The sequence below is a fragment of the Pseudorasbora parva genome, chromosome 12, assembly GCF_024679245.1.
Source record: "Pseudorasbora parva isolate DD20220531a chromosome 12, ASM2467924v1, whole genome shotgun sequence".
Lineage (NCBI taxonomy): Eukaryota > Metazoa > Chordata > Actinopteri > Cypriniformes > Gobionidae > Pseudorasbora > Pseudorasbora parva.
Window position 1 is genome coordinate 22,653,583 of NC_090183.1, and position 15,839 is coordinate 22,669,421.

Below are 15,839 nucleotides of genomic sequence, written 5' to 3' on the forward strand. Positions count from 1 at the left end.
TACTAGGTTTGCATTTAATTTTTGGCTTTTTACAGAAACTATGTTCATGGGCATCTAAAATAAATCAATAACACAAACAAATCTATACAAAATGCAGAAATATTTATTACGCTTAACACACATTTGCCAGTGCTAAACACTCCTCATTTATATGTTATATAAATAAGATGCTAAAATTGTTATCTATACAGTGTTACTTTTATTTAGCATAATGGATGATACTGTGGTTTAACAGAGAATTTGCATTACACTGAATGACAAAAACATTACTCAAAAATTCTACATCAGCTTATATTACAGGCTATCAACTGGCCATCTATATCAAACAGTGAGCATGACCATTAAAGGTAAATCACAATTGTTCGCAATATTTAATTTGTGAATTTTTTTACATTTTTTTATTTTACTGAATGATGTGTGTTTTTGTAACTTAGGTTACTACACAATGAAAAAGTAAAATTTTCATATATTTAAGAGAAATTAACTCTCTTTGCTGCAGCAACACATGGTCTTCAGTGTGCCTTTTGATTATGTCACACACTGTCAAATTACTACGTTTTTTTAATATGATTTCAGAATGGCTTCTTGTTCCTTTACACTGAATGACCTCTAACAAATTGCATATTCGGGACAAGTCCCCTGGTCATTTCAAATCTTTAAAAAAACATCAAGACATTCATTTTAATATAACACAGCCAATACTGAAATATATATGAAAATGCTAAGAAAACAAATATATTTTTTAACTTGGTCATTTTATGTTTATTTAAAGATGTAATGGTAAAATCAAAGCCTAGACCATTACGTTGAATGACAATTTTACACTTTGGAACATTATTTCACACTTTATTTTCATGAAAGTTATTTGAAACATGAAAGTAGACACTTTCCCTTTTTATGTATATAAAATCACTTTAGTAAATTTAATTTGATATGGACATCAAAATGGTGACGTCTCATCTTTGAACTGTATGTATGTATGTATGTATGTATACATATGTATATATTTAGACATATATATATGTATATATTTAGACACACGCACGCACATAAAAGAAAATTCTTAGCCACACAACAAACATGTGACAGATTACAGGACAGAGTACTGATTGCTTTAAATAGCCTCAATTACCCTTTGTGGGCCCTTCTTGGATTGACCCCAGGAGTTACAAGAGGAGTCTTGGGATGTGGGACTGTTCCACATGTCACCATCATCAGCATCCCACTGGCTGGTGTTCATGCCAATCTCTTCCCCTCCATTTCCCCAGCCATCTTGCATAGGTTTGGGACCTGGAAAAAAACAATTGGACAAGATTGCTCAAAATCAGCGATATATAACAACCTATATTTTAATCAGTGCTGTCAATTGCTTGAATTTGTTTTACTAGGTTAATATTTTTTTTCCTTCTGTGATTAATCGTGTTTAAAAACAAGGTATGTTTTTAATATATTTTAAAATGTAATAATTTCACATTTAATCTCCAAATTTACGGAAAAAAAACATAAATCTTATCTTATGAAAAGAGCCACAACATTTACACTTTATAATACAAAGAATTTTACTTGTCTCAGCATGTTATGCAGGGATCGTATAAATTATTTAACACAAAAAAACTTCAACTTTAAAGAATGGTGATGCAATCAGTACTGGGGTTTTATTCTACCACCAGAGGTCAGTGTAGTTTAACTTCATCTTCATATTGCAAAAAAGTATTTAAGTATCAGCAATGGCTTAAGTTCCCCACTTTTGCTATAGCAAGTGCTTTAATGTGAAGATGTTTCTTTTCTTTTCTTTCATTACCTTCCTGACAGGAGCCTGATCCAGCAGGTGCATTTCCTCTGCCATACGGTCCACTGGAGTCATGGGCACTTTCACCCCATCCTCCACAGCCCCTAGAGGGCTGGCCCCAAGCTGAAGTGCCATTGTCCATAGAGTGGTTGGAATTGGCTGGCTCGCCCCATGAAGTGGGTTCTGTATTTGGCTGGACATTAGGGAGCTCTCCCCAACCTGATAAAGAATAAAAAAATAATCAGTTTATTAACTTAAGATAAAATATTTAAAAAACAGAAAATTATATTTGGAAATTTATATTTATGTCCAATTGATTAATCAAACAAATAATCAATAGCTCGATTGTCAAAATAACTGTTAGCGGTTGTCTTATTAACTTATTCTTATAATACAAAAAAGTAAGTGCACTGCATCAAATAAAGTCAAATTACTGATTGAAATGTAAATGTAATAAAAACAGACAGTAACAGATCGAGCTAACCTTGACTTTAATCATTTAAACAAATCCACAGAGGACAGAGGACTAAAATTAGCATTAAAAAAGGGAAAAATATTTATATTTGTATTTTTCTCACCTGGGTTCCCCATGGGCACCCTGTTAAGAGGAGATTCACCTTGTCGGGGTGAGTTATTGTTGTTGCTGCCATTGACATGATTCTGAGTGGGACCCTGGCTGTGGTGTTGCTGATGGTTGCTGTTGCTGTTGTTGTTTGGCCCAGTGACGCTATTACTGCTGCCATTTTTGCTGGATCCTGGATGATTTTGGGAGTTATTCCTGTCCCACATGTTCACAGCCTTGCAGTAAGCACTGGGGTCACCCCAGGTGGAAGTCCCATCATCAATTTCCATTTTGCGACGAATAGAAGATGGAGATGGTTCTTCCCAGCCAGTGGACTCATCTCCTGGATCATGGCGACCTCCTGATGTCCAACCAGAGTTGCTCTGTTTTACAGAATTTGGGCCACACCATGATCCTATGCCTCCAGCTCCACTGTTGCCACATGTGGATTCTTGAGGTTTTCCACCCCAACCTTGGGCTGAACCATTGGAATGTTGAGCATCACCCCAACCACCACCCTGTGCTGGTGCTGCTTTACCCCAGCCTCTCTGGGTTTCCTTCCAGTTTCTGTTTTCAGGGTCCCTAGAAGAACTTCCAGAGCCATTCTTCCGTATTTCTGAAGGGTCACTCCATTCTCCACTATTCCCACTGCCACTACTTCCCCAGCCTGAGGAAGTTTTGGGTCCATCACCCCAATCTTGTGTTTTCTTCTGAGAAGTACTATCATCCCAGCTGGGAGACTTTTCTTCAGAAGCCCAAGATTGGCCATTACAGCCATTTGTGTTAAGAGTCTCAGCAACAGGATTGCGCCAGTCACATACTGATCCATTAGGAACTTTTTTATTTGCAGGAGATTCCCCCCATCCACCATTAGATTGAGCAGAGGCTGGGACTGACCCTCCCCAGCCTGTGTTTGGTGTGGCTCTGCAAGGTCCCTCACTCTTACTTGTGTCCATTCTAGGAGGTGCATTCAGGTTGGGATTGGCACATCCAGGAGGAGGTGGTGCAGGTCCAGTTAAAGGTGTGTTGGGGGAAGACCCCCAGACATCAGTCCCTGCTTCATTCTTTTTGTCTGGACTTTCTTCCATTTCCCAAACAGTGTGTTGACGAACTGGAGTCTGTCCCCAGCCTGAGTTACAGAGGACACGTGGGTCCAAGTCCTGCCTTGGAAGCAAAGGGGCCAAATCATCACTTGGCGACCTCTCTTTACTTCTTGGGTGGCCCTCACTACTACCCCTGCTGCCCTCACTTGCTGGAGTATCAGGGCCCCAGGAACTCATATGTTCTTGGGAAGGACCATCATTAGCATCCCATCCTGTACCGTCAGTGCTTGGTTGTTTGCTCCAGTTACCCCAGCCGCCACCACTGCTAGCTCCTCCTTGCCCCCAAGAGGAGACGCCGGCAGAATCCCAGCCTGAGTCCTTTGATTCTCCATTTTTGGCATCTCCATTGCCCCACAAAGCAGTTCCATCTTCACTGGCAGGCTCAGTAGGTGACTGACTGAGGTTTCCTCTCCAGCTGTTCCCTGGACTCATTGGCTCTGGTTTAGTGTTATTTGGTCCATCAGTTTTAAGGTTAGGAGGTTTCATGTTGAAAGATACATTTGTGGGTGACTGGTGCTGTTCTGGGATATCCGGGTTGCCCCATGCACAGTCCCCTACAAGGTTTCCATTGCCACAACCAATACTGCCATTAACAATGTTGCCGTGAGGTGGTGCCACTCCTCCTTGGCCACACATACCAAGTGAAAGTGAATTTGAGCAAACCATGCTACTAGGGCCTGACCCTACCCCAGGCCCCTCATGTCCAAGAGCTGGCCAAGCAGCAGGGTTGGCACTGGGGTTGAGGTTTAGATTAGAAGCACCCCAGTTGGACTGCCCTCTACTATCCATGGGCGAGTCAATCTTTCCTTCTGAGACCCACCCCTTGGTTGGGCCACCTTGACTAGAGACCATACTAGAAGTGAGATTAACGCTGGCTTTGCTAATTGGGTAATGACCCTGCTGGCTAGCTCCTGTAGCCATAATAGTGCCACTACTGTTGCTGACGACCTCTGATGCGCGCTCAGCGTCCAAGGTGCATTCTGGTGTCTGCTGGCTCTTGCCGTATGTAATGGAAGGCCAAGTGTCTGTGTTGTTACGTTCAATAATCACTTTATCCTGGTTGCCGCTGCTGTTTTTGGTGACTGGGATGCTCCAATGACAATTCTCATGCTGGTCTCCCAGGCTACTTTGATGGGGAAGTCCTGTATAACAAATACACAGCAGAGATTTTATTATAGCGAAATTGGACATAATTTAGAGACATAATTTATGTACAAGACATAATTTATGCATCTTAAAATAAAACTATTAGCAAGGGATATTCATTTTAGCATCTCCATCATTGAAAGGAAAGCTGAGGTAGAGGTCTAGAATAAAACCGAGCTTGTCATTTATCATTCCATGTGGTCTGCTCTGCAAGGTCCTGAAAAAAATCAAGCTTCATCAAGATGCTCCACAGATACTCAAAGGATGCATACTAAACCAAGAAGTTCTCTCTCTGTCTCTGTCTCTGTCTCTGTCTGTGTGTGTGTGTGTGTCTGTCTGTGTGTGTGTCTGTCTGTCTCTCTCTCCGTCTCTCTCTCTCCGTCTCTCTCTCTCCGTCTCTCTCTCTCCGTCTCTCTCTCATAATCAAGCAAGAGCAAGCAGGTAATCAATGGTGTGTAGATTTTGGTATGAGAATAGAAAGAGGGCATTGATCTGCAATGCGAAACACACTGCACTCTTCTACAACTACTGAGAGTATTCATACTAAAGAGTAAGCATATGTATTATCCATCCCCTTAAAGGGTTATGTGGCAGCTATATGATTCACTAAATAAATCAAACATGGTGCCCATGACTAACCTAAAACTTAACCTTAATTTGCATAATACAAACAGCATAGTTAGGGGTTTTACTTGACTTGACTTTTACAATTTTACTTGATCTTTTGATATATAAAAGGTATTTGTACCATTAAAACATACTTTAAGTTTCAGTTTTAAACATCCTCATCATTATAAAAACAATTGTATCAACCAAGCTCCAAAAATGGCTTGTTTTGATATTGTGGGATCTGTGACACAGGCAAAAATATTTGCACATGACTGCCTCTAGAGCAAGATATTTACAAAAAGTAGGTGACACCTGTCTACACCATAAGTGAGCACCACATCAGAAGAAAATATAACCCCTTATAATCATTGATGCTGTCTACACTGGACACAGTATATTCAGCTTAACATGCTTCACGCACTTGAATTTGCTAACAACACGAAAATGGTCAGAGTAAATGAATGTTCGTTTTGTCCTGACTTATGTCTCTCTACAGACATCAGAGGGACCCCAAACAGTGTCAGGAAAAAGTAGATCAGGGTTCCTTTTAAGTGAAACTCAAGGCCAAGGGAAAAATAAATTATTTCATGAACCCTTTGTTCATGAACATAAATGTTTATATATTTTCCTGATAGGAGTTTTCTAAAGCATCTAATTTAGTCTTGTGCAAATATACCATCACTGTACAAGCCCTGTCAATCCACTTTAGTGTTTGACTGCATTGCATCACTTCATTTAGACAATGAATTAATCAGTTACTGATTCAATGTATGGAAGATTGCCTGTAAAATAAAAGGAATCCATTTGTGTCAGCTCAAATTAATGTGGGGATTATGATAGTGCCCAGTCCCTCAGAATCTATACACTTATCTCCTCTTTCCAGGCAGCCTTATCACAGAGGGCTATCAGACTACAGTGCGTTTCTGCACCATGCAAAATGTTCCTGCATCAAAGTCCCTTTAAAGAAAAATCTGTTCACTCGGCAGCTATATTTGCAACACCTCCAGAAAGCTATTTTTGGGCATTCGAGTTCAAGTCTTATTTACTTTAATGGGGAAATCCTAAAATCTCAAGCAGGCTGGACCAGCCAATGTACACGTGAGCACCCAACCTAAGCGTGCGTCTCAGGACACAGACTGTTTCTATGGCAACCATAGTTTTTTAACCACAGCTGCAATGATAACATGAATTTACCAATCGCCAACTGGCTCTTTTATTTAGATGCCGGTACTTATTCTGCCACATTACACATTGCGCTCTCATTCATAATAATGTGTGCACCATCTTTGTATATATACTGTAATTGAGTGTGTGTGTGTGTGTGTGTGTGTGTGTGTATTATATATATACACACACATATACACAGGTGAGATTTGAATAATCTGACATTTTAGGTAGTTGTCAAGTACAGACTTTAAGTAACAGTAACAGACTTTAAGTCACATATGAATACTTGTTAGATCATATTAGACTTAAGTAGCTATCACAGAAATTATGTATTAACACCAGTTAATTACTATTATTATTGAACAACTGATAATATTTGCTGCACAAAATTTCAAACATTTTGAACGTGGCAAAGAAAACGTAGAAAAAAAAGAAACTAAAAAAAGGAACCAAATGTTTGTTTGATGGAGTTCAAGCAATCCAGCAAACAATTTTCCGGCAGCCAGGCACTCTCAGGGATGCCATTTTATCAGAGCTGAAATGCAGCCAAGAGAACAAGGCTGCTGTCTACATTCTGTCTCTCTTGCTTTTATTCCCTTTTTCACTTTCTTCTCACACACCCTCCTCTGCTTGCTCTCGCTATTAGTCACATTCACTCTCCCCACGTAGAGGCGAGAGAGAGAGAGAGACTGCATGATAAATTCAAAACACATAAGGCGGTGGCTTTTTCCCTTTACCTTTTCACTCAAACATCCTGGACAAAATAAAACAGATGCATGAAGAGGCAGGAAATGGGAGTTTGCACATTACACATTTCTAATGGCTCCACATTAATAATCTTAGAAATACCAGCACGATAAATGCTGTGACCCTACATTATTCAGTATTATCTTAATTTGATGCGGCCTGTCGTTTTTAATGCAGCAAGTTGTCTCTGCCTATACTGCCAATGCAGAAGATAGTACATTAAATTTGCTTATCAGTTATTTGTTTTATTTTGTGCCTTCATCCTGGTGAATTCCCAAAAAGGAGAATTTCCAAACTTTGGAAAATTACACCGCAACCCATTTGCTTTCATACAGTCTACAATTACAGCTTTCCAGTACCAGACCTTCTGCAAGTCTCAGTAACGTATAAGACGGTGCTTTTGTCTGAAAATAACTTCTATTCATACTAATTCTGTTCTCCAGATCAAAAGCCTCACTTCTGAAATGGCAAACATGTTTTAAATGCATTTTAAAATCAGTCACGTTTTCAACTTGATCAGACAACGGTTTTCTCTTAGAAGGGTGCTAAGGGAAAGGAGAAAGAAAAAGACAGACGGGTATCAGCTGGGGAGACACTGTGCTTAATGAAGCCACAGAGGGGGCTGGCACGTGAGACGAGACCACCTCTAATGTAGCCTAGAAATCTAGACGCACCCTAGCGGCAGCAAATTTAATTTGCCCGCAAGTGTGGTCTAGCAACTCTCAATTCCTATCTGAGCTGTATTCCTCAGAATCTGGACGGCCCAATCACATCGTGTATAGAGTCGGCGGGCGCGGCCATAATGACAACGGCCGAGTTGCGTTTGTGTGCTTCTGTTGTCTAGTAAACACAGAAACTGGCGAACGGCGGCGGTCTTTCGAATCAGCTCTGCCCGCGCCTCCGGAAGACTTGGAGTTAAGCTTTCCTCTGAGAAAAGAACAAAGAGCGGCACTGAAGTCATTCTTAAAAAGGGAAGATGTGTTCGGAGTTTAGCCGACCGGATACAGCGAATGTTTAATCAGTCAGCGAGCTCCCCTTCACCGTCGTTGCTCCGGTTGGTGTAGCGCTATCCTATCGCGTGCAGAGGGAGTTTGAAAGACAACCGTTTATCCCGCCCCTCGGATTGAGCCCTGTCTATGGTGAGTTTCCAGACCAAACATCTTGATGTGGGTCTGGCTTGTCAGGCTACCTCTAATGTAGACATGGATGAGATCATATCTTTAACATAACTCAAGCATCACTGCTATTTTAGCATGTCCTTGCCTTTATACCTGCTTTGCTAGGCCTGTTTTTCGTTTTTCTCCATCCATATTATATATATATATATATATATATATATATATATATATATATATATATATATATATATATATATATATGGAGAAAAACAGGCCTAGCAAAGCAGGTATAAAGGCTACTTCTATGCTTAATGCTGGCGCCATCTTGTGGCTGTTAAATACTTAAACAACCATGGCTACAATGGAAGACTTCAAGGCGGGTTTCTTTTATAAAGTTTTAAATATCGATATTTTCTTACACAAACGCATCAATTCGAATCAGAAGGCTCTATTAACCCATCGGAGCCGCGTGGAGGACGTTGTTTGACGGACAGCTGCATTTTTTATGGACTTCAAAAACAGCTAGGATGCTGGGATTAACGTTAGCCTGGACTTTTTAAATATAACTCTGATTGTATTTGTCTGAAAGAAGAATGTCATATACACCTATAATGACTTGAGGGTGAGTAAATCATAGGATTGGTTTCATGTTTAGGTGAACTAACCCTTTCATCATTCATTTTCAACATTTAGCAGCAATAGATAAAGGCTTAAAGCAGTTTGGAACTGTTTTTCTTGTGGAAGCTTTGCGGAAGAGCTAATAAAAAATTTAATCTCAAGACAATATTTCCGCTTCGCATCGGGGTCCTGATCACTCTGTCGGGGTTTATTCTGCGATAACAACCGGCTGGGTGTACATTATCCCTTACACATACACAAATACATACATACATACATACATACATACATACATACATAAACAATTTTGGGTTTTCTTTAGTTGTAATAGTGTATCTGTATTTCCAAGCATATATTTTATTCTTAAACTCAGTGAGTCAAGTACTTAATTTTTTTTTTTTTTTTGTGATGTTGTTAAGGTTATGTGACAGTTGACATATACGAGTGTCCATTTACATTTCTGAATATGGCAGATGCTTTTATCTATGTGATACACATTTGATTAGTCTGACAAGCCAGACCCACATCAAGATGTTTGGTCTGGAAACTCACCATAGACAGGGCTCAATCCTAGGGTCGGGATAAACGGTTGTCTTTCAAACTCTGTCTGCACATAATTAAATAGCGCTACAACCAACCAGAGCAACGTGAAGTGGAGCTAGTTGACAGATTAAACTTTCGCCGTATCCGGTCGGCAAAACTCAGAACACAACTTCCCATTTTAAATGGTAAATGGACTGAATTTATATAGCGCTTTTAACAGACACTATGGCCATCCAAAGCGCTTTACATTTTGCCTCACATTCACCCATTCATACACCGACGTCCATGTCAGCCATGTAATGCCCCATCCAGCTCGTCGGGAACAGCTGGGGTTAGGTGTCTTGCTCATGGATACTTTGACACTTGGTGAGGTGGAACCGGGGATTGAACCACCAACCTTTTGGTTTGTAGACAACCTACATGAACCACTGAGCCACTGCCGCCCAATATAACTTTTTAAGAATGACTTTAGTGCCGTTCTTTGTTCTTTTCTCAGAGAAAAGCTCAACTCCAAGTCCTCCAGAGTCGTGGTTAAAGATGATTCAAAAGGCCATTTCATTATGTTTTTCATTATGTTTTTTCATGACATTTCATCCAAGTCATTATGTTAAGCCCGCCCGCCGACTCTATACACAATGTTAATGGCCTGACCAGAGTTTGGTTTTTACAGCTCCGAAGTGTATTGAGAGTTGCTAGACAATACTCACGGCAGATTAGATTTGCTGCCGCTAGGGTGCGTCTAGATTTCTGGGCTAACATTTGATCAGTTCTTGCTTTCCTTCGAATCAAACCCAAAATGGCCAGCATTGCTAGCACTATGCTCAAATGTTTAAGCTACATGAAGGTGGCATTGCTCAATTAAAATGCTGTGTGAAATATAGAAAATAACTATGCAATATAGATAATAACTATAATAAATAATACAGACCAATTTCTTGACTAGTTTCTAAAGTAAAACCATTAATGAGGGCAGTATTATTGCACAATCCCAAATTAAATCAGATTTTTGCTGTTTAAAAAGACAGTGATCAATTTCAAACAAATAAACATTGTTCTTTGCTTAACATGTATTTTAATGGCATTAGAATCCCAGAAATTTTAAAAAATGTATTAGCAGAAAATCAAATACATATAAAACAGTGTAGACAATGATCCAAGAGTTGACAAGGCCATTAGGAGCCCTGAAACAGCTGGTGAGCCCATGTTCCCAGGGATGCTGAGTCCCCTCTGCTCAAACTCTGCTCTTCCACCTGCTGTTAAACCAGATTGGAGTGAATCGCAAACACTCTCGGGCATCAACCAGAGGGGTGTAGAGGAGGGGGTCAGTAAACAATAATTGGAAAAAACCACTAGAGACAGAGTCCCTCAACCATGCCGCTCCCATGACCTTAGGCTTAGAATGACACTTAAGAGGTCAATGCCAGGCTTTGTTAGGGCGTAGCAGGATGGGAGACACAACCCCCACCCTTTAAATCATAGTCCCTGTGTACTTCTACATACCAGCTGGGCCATGAGCAGTAAGAAAATTTCTCTCTAGTAAGACAACCAATGACAAAAAAAATGCCACAATTTATCTCTAATCATACCTGATATTGGTCAAGAAAAACATCAGTAAAACAAAACATGATTCTCACCCGTGTGCCGTTTGCTGGTGGGCGTCTCAGGAGGGGAGATGACCCCGGACTGAGTGAAAGCAGAGGTCGGGTTCAGAGCGCCTGTAGGTAAAGGTTGACCCCTCTTCAGTAGCTGCCTCTGCTCCTGCTGTCGGAAGCGTGGAGGGACCTCTCTGTGCACATATCGGGGACTGGGCTGCTGCAATGGAGGTAACTGCTGTTGTAGGGCATTACTAGGGCTACGCTTGCCATTGCTGGTGGTGGAGGCAGAGGGCACAGGCAGGTTCAGGGTCGGAATGGGACTTGAAGGGATGCTGGGATTGGGTGTAACAGAGTCTGGCACTGCAAGAGATGGGGAAATAAAAAGACAAAGTTTAAAATTTGATTAATTAAGTGATAAAAAATAAATGGTAATATATTCACATGTTAACCTTTTTAAGCATAGATCTAAACTTAAATGGCTGTAATTAATGAATGCTTCAGAATACAGTAAAATATCTGATGGGGGATACAAAAAGCATGCCAACTGTCCTGCTACCAGGACAATGAAAGTTAAAAAGCTTAACTACAATAAAAAGCAATTCCAAAAAATTGCAGATGGGAGAGGACATTTCTGCACGCGATCTACTGACAACGCGTAAATTAAAGAACACAGACACAGCCGGATCATTTCCATAATGACCAACGCAATCGACCAAGAGCAAATCATATTAGCATCTGGTTTAAGACATGCTTTTTTTGTGCAGTAAATAATGGCGCTAAAGTGCAAACCTTAGTAAATCACCTTGCATGATTCATTCAAATACTCCTCTCTAAGTAATTTTGCATCTGAAAGGGAATCTCCTACAAATGCATATGTAATAAGGTCAGACACAAATATGACATCCATGTCCAGTTAACTTTTTTTTTTTTTTAAAGCAAAAGAGGGTTTGCGCTGGTGAATGCTGTTAGTAAATCTGGCCCAAAAGCTGCACCGCAGAAGTTCGATTCGCTGACTTAAAACAAATTATTAGGCGAGTTATCCTGATTCACTACAGCACGTCTAAAATATGAATAGGAATTCATAATACAATGGCCACAATATATTGGGGACCAATGTTAATCTTTAAAGTTATCGTTATTGCCCTAATAAGAAAATTTATAATATATTAAAGAGATAAATAATGGATTATTTTCTCCAGCTGACACTCTTCACCATGATGGCTTTGAATTGCTTGAAATATGACTTGAATCACTTTGAAGAAGAAAGTACAGTTTAATGCAACGTGTAGGTCAAATCTGTCATATAGGATACATACAATTATAATGAAAACACTACTGTAAAATAAAATGTTGATAATTCTTTGGGTTTAGTTGCAGTGTTTAGCGCATGGTTAGAAGAGCGCATCCACAACAGGAGTTATACATTCTGACTATGTATTTTTCCTTCATTAACTTGGTTTGAATGTGATGATACAGGATAATCAATTGTGCGTTACATGTGGGAAAAAGCACCATAAAACTGTACACTGCTCTTTGTTTGAAAAACAGGGCAAAATAATCATTAAATCAGTTGTTTTTTAATCATGTCACACAGTATATGAAATATTTAGATTCCCTATGTTTGTTCATGAAAGACATGTCAATTTCTTGAACAAATAACTTTAATTATTTAAATTAAGCATTTGATGGTCTTTACAAAACCACTCTAAAAAGTCATAATTTACTAACACTCAAGTCATTCCAGTACTGTTTTGTTATTCTCATTTTGTAGCGTATTCATCTTTATATAGTAAATAAATATGGTCCAATTGAGTCTGGCGAGTAACTTTTTGTGAGTTTAGTTTTTTGGGTAAAATATTCCTTTAAAATGTACACTGTAAAAAAAAAATCCATGTCTCCAATCGAAAATTTTCTAGTGACTGATCACATCAAAATGTTTAGTTGAGCAATTTTAATTTCTGTGAATTTAATTGCATCAATTCACAGAAATTAAATTTGGCCAATGGAAAAATTTAGATGTGATCAGGCACTAGAACATTTTCAACTGGAGACATGGATTGGGTACTGCAAGGGTGAATAACGGCTTAAATTTCAGTCCGTTTGTCATACAGACCTATCAAATGGCTTCTGAAGTCTTGGAATCTACTGCTGAAATCACATGAACATTTATTGCACTTTTGTTTCCTTTTGAAGCTTCAAGCAGTGATGAGCACATTATTCCAACTTTTTCTTTTTATACTGCTTTTTACCACAGAAGAAAGTAAGTTGTACAGGTTTGGAGTGACCTGAGGCAGTATGTGCTTTAATTTTTTAGGCTGAGACCAAATATTTTTAAGCCTAAATAGAAAGAAAAAAACCAATGATCTCCTTAATACTGTTGACAATGAATGCTGAAGAGAGGATGTGGTAGTTCTTGACCTCTGACCACAAATCACTAAAGGCCAGTAAACTTAAAAAATATGCAAAAATCCCCAAAAGACATCCAGAGCAGCTATGTGTTGCTGTGCATCACATTTCTGCACAAAATAAAATAACAAAAGCTATATGCTGCAGTGACTAAAGAGCCTAAGCCTCTGCACGATTTCCTGAGTATTCTGGGTAAACACTTCACAGGAGGGCCATCTGGGGCAGTTTCTTTGAGAAGTTTACACACAATGCTCAGAAGAAAAGAACAGGATTAAAATCAGGCTCACACACTGAGCAGCTCTGGGCAGAGTAACTGTAACTCACCCAAGGATTTGGGTTAAAGATAGACACAGTTCGAAGAAAAGCTTCATGCTGATATGAGCCACTTATAACAGCCTGAACAGCAGATTTGCCGTAGGAAATTAAATGGACTGGAATTCCGCACAATGGCGAAAATTAATCATGATCAAACTGCTTCATGCAGATCTCTGCACATTTACAAAACGAAAGCCTTGAGTTTGTCTTGCAGTTATGGTGTGGGATCAGGAGATACATACTAATGGAGCAAAGAACTCTTAATGTTTTACAGTTGTGAATTGAATACAGAGATCCCCAGGAGACATTTGAAAACAGAGCTGCTGGCCACTGCCTGAAGCTGGTGACGCACATCTATGATTACATTCTGGTCAGCGTGCCTATCCATCGACCACGCTTCCAGCCAATCAGGATGCAGTCTCTGCCTGCCTTTCTCTCCTATGCCCTTCTCCTTCACACATTTCCCCTCCTCCTCTACCCTTTCCCTCTCTCCATTCTCTCCTCCATCCCCCACAGCCCGTTCAGCTCATTTATTGTCCCTATTGTTCAAAGTGCTTCTGAATTCATTACAGGAAGCAGATGGACACTGGGACCACAAGCTTTTCATACTGGCAATCTCAGACAGGCAATTTGTTATAGGGCCTCTCTCATTCCATCTCTTCCTGTCTGTGTCAATCTTCTGTTCCTTGTGATCCTATATCTCATAGTACAACTCCATCTCTCTCTCTATTAAAAATGTAAGTAGGCACTCATGTATGGTTATTTATCCCAGAACAAATCTGGCACCAATGACATCTTCGCTTTAAAATGTTCAGAAGCTGGAGAAGAAACTGAATCTTCAATAAAACTGAAATAAATAAATAAATAATGTAATTATTCTATAATTACACGGTGTAAAGGATGGGAATCATCAGGGACATTGGCAGGATATACACATACAGGGCTGCTTGAAATTTTGTAAACCTTTGCAGAATCTGTGAAAATGTGCATTATTTTAACAAAGTAAGAGGCATCATACAAAATGCATGTTTTTTTATTATTATTATTTAGAACTGCCATGAATAAGATATTTTTTTTTACATAAAACATGTTTACATATAGTTTACAAGACAAAAAAAGGGACCTGAAGGATTTTTCTGAAGAAAATTGGGCAGTTTAACTGAAATTTTATAAAAAACTACTTCTTGACATACAAGAATATTGATAATACTGTGAACTAAAACACGAAATATTTTGAAATGTAAAAAAATTCTTGCATGCAAATCAGCTAAATCAGTTTCTCTCTAGATCTGTCAGTTTAACAAATATGAATATCCTAGACCCTTTTAATAACTCTTTTTGCCCTGCCAGTAAATATTACTCAATTATGCACACGTTATATACCTCCTATCTAAATACGAATTTCATTTGCCTTTGTCTTGGGATGATACTCGTTTATTGATGCAAAGAGAAAATGAGAAATTCTTAAAGGTGCAGAGGCTTGAACTGATGACAAAGCACATTACTTTGCAGAGGATTAGATGTTCTGTATAATAAAACGTTAAGCCGAACAACAGAAAATGCTGCCCAAAGTGTATTTTTGATAAGTAAAGCTTAGTCAATACTGAAATTAGAAGATCCTTAAACTGCAAGTTTTGAAAGTCGGGTTCAAAATGGTGACATGGAAGATTTTTTTCCCATCAGTTTAGATTAGCTACTGGTTTCTGGTTCTGGGGCAAACAATCTTGTATAAACGAAGACAAGACAATACAATACTGGGTGAAGAACAGAACCAAACTAAGGACGTAAAATGCATAGGGGAAGCTAATCAACAGAAACTGAAACAGCTGCGTAACATGATCAGTAACTAAGGAAACTAAATAGCGAATACAGACAGACAGGGCCAAACAAATTAAAACACAAAAACTAAACAAAAAACTGACAGCTTGAGACTAGTAATGCACCGAAATGTTATGCTTTCTTTTATTCACATCTAAACATTGATCATGAACAGAAAAAACAAGCTGAAGCGAAACTGCTCGAGGCGCGAGAACAAACCTCATTGAGCACGTTTACATGCACACCAGTAAGCTGATTACTCACAAATATCAGCTTATTAAAATAATAACCAGTTTACATGCA

General features: G+C 39.2%; 1 protein-coding gene across 1 annotated transcript in view; it reads right to left on the reverse strand.

The window, feature by feature from the left end:
• Positions 1 to 15,839, reverse strand: part of tnrc6c2 (trinucleotide repeat containing adaptor 6C2) — a 60,883-nt gene that overhangs the window by 18,844 nt on the left and 26,200 nt on the right. Inside the window, exons 4-7 of the mRNA XM_067459503.1 lie at positions 11,037 to 11,357; positions 2,368 to 4,596; positions 1,802 to 2,008; positions 1,133 to 1,290 (exon numbers count right to left, since the gene is read on the reverse strand). Of these exons, the coding sequence (XP_067315604.1) occupies positions 1,133 to 1,290; positions 1,802 to 2,008; positions 2,368 to 4,596; positions 11,037 to 11,357 (2,915 nt within the window). The remainder of the gene's footprint in view (positions 1 to 1,132; positions 1,291 to 1,801; positions 2,009 to 2,367; positions 4,597 to 11,036; positions 11,358 to 15,839) is intronic.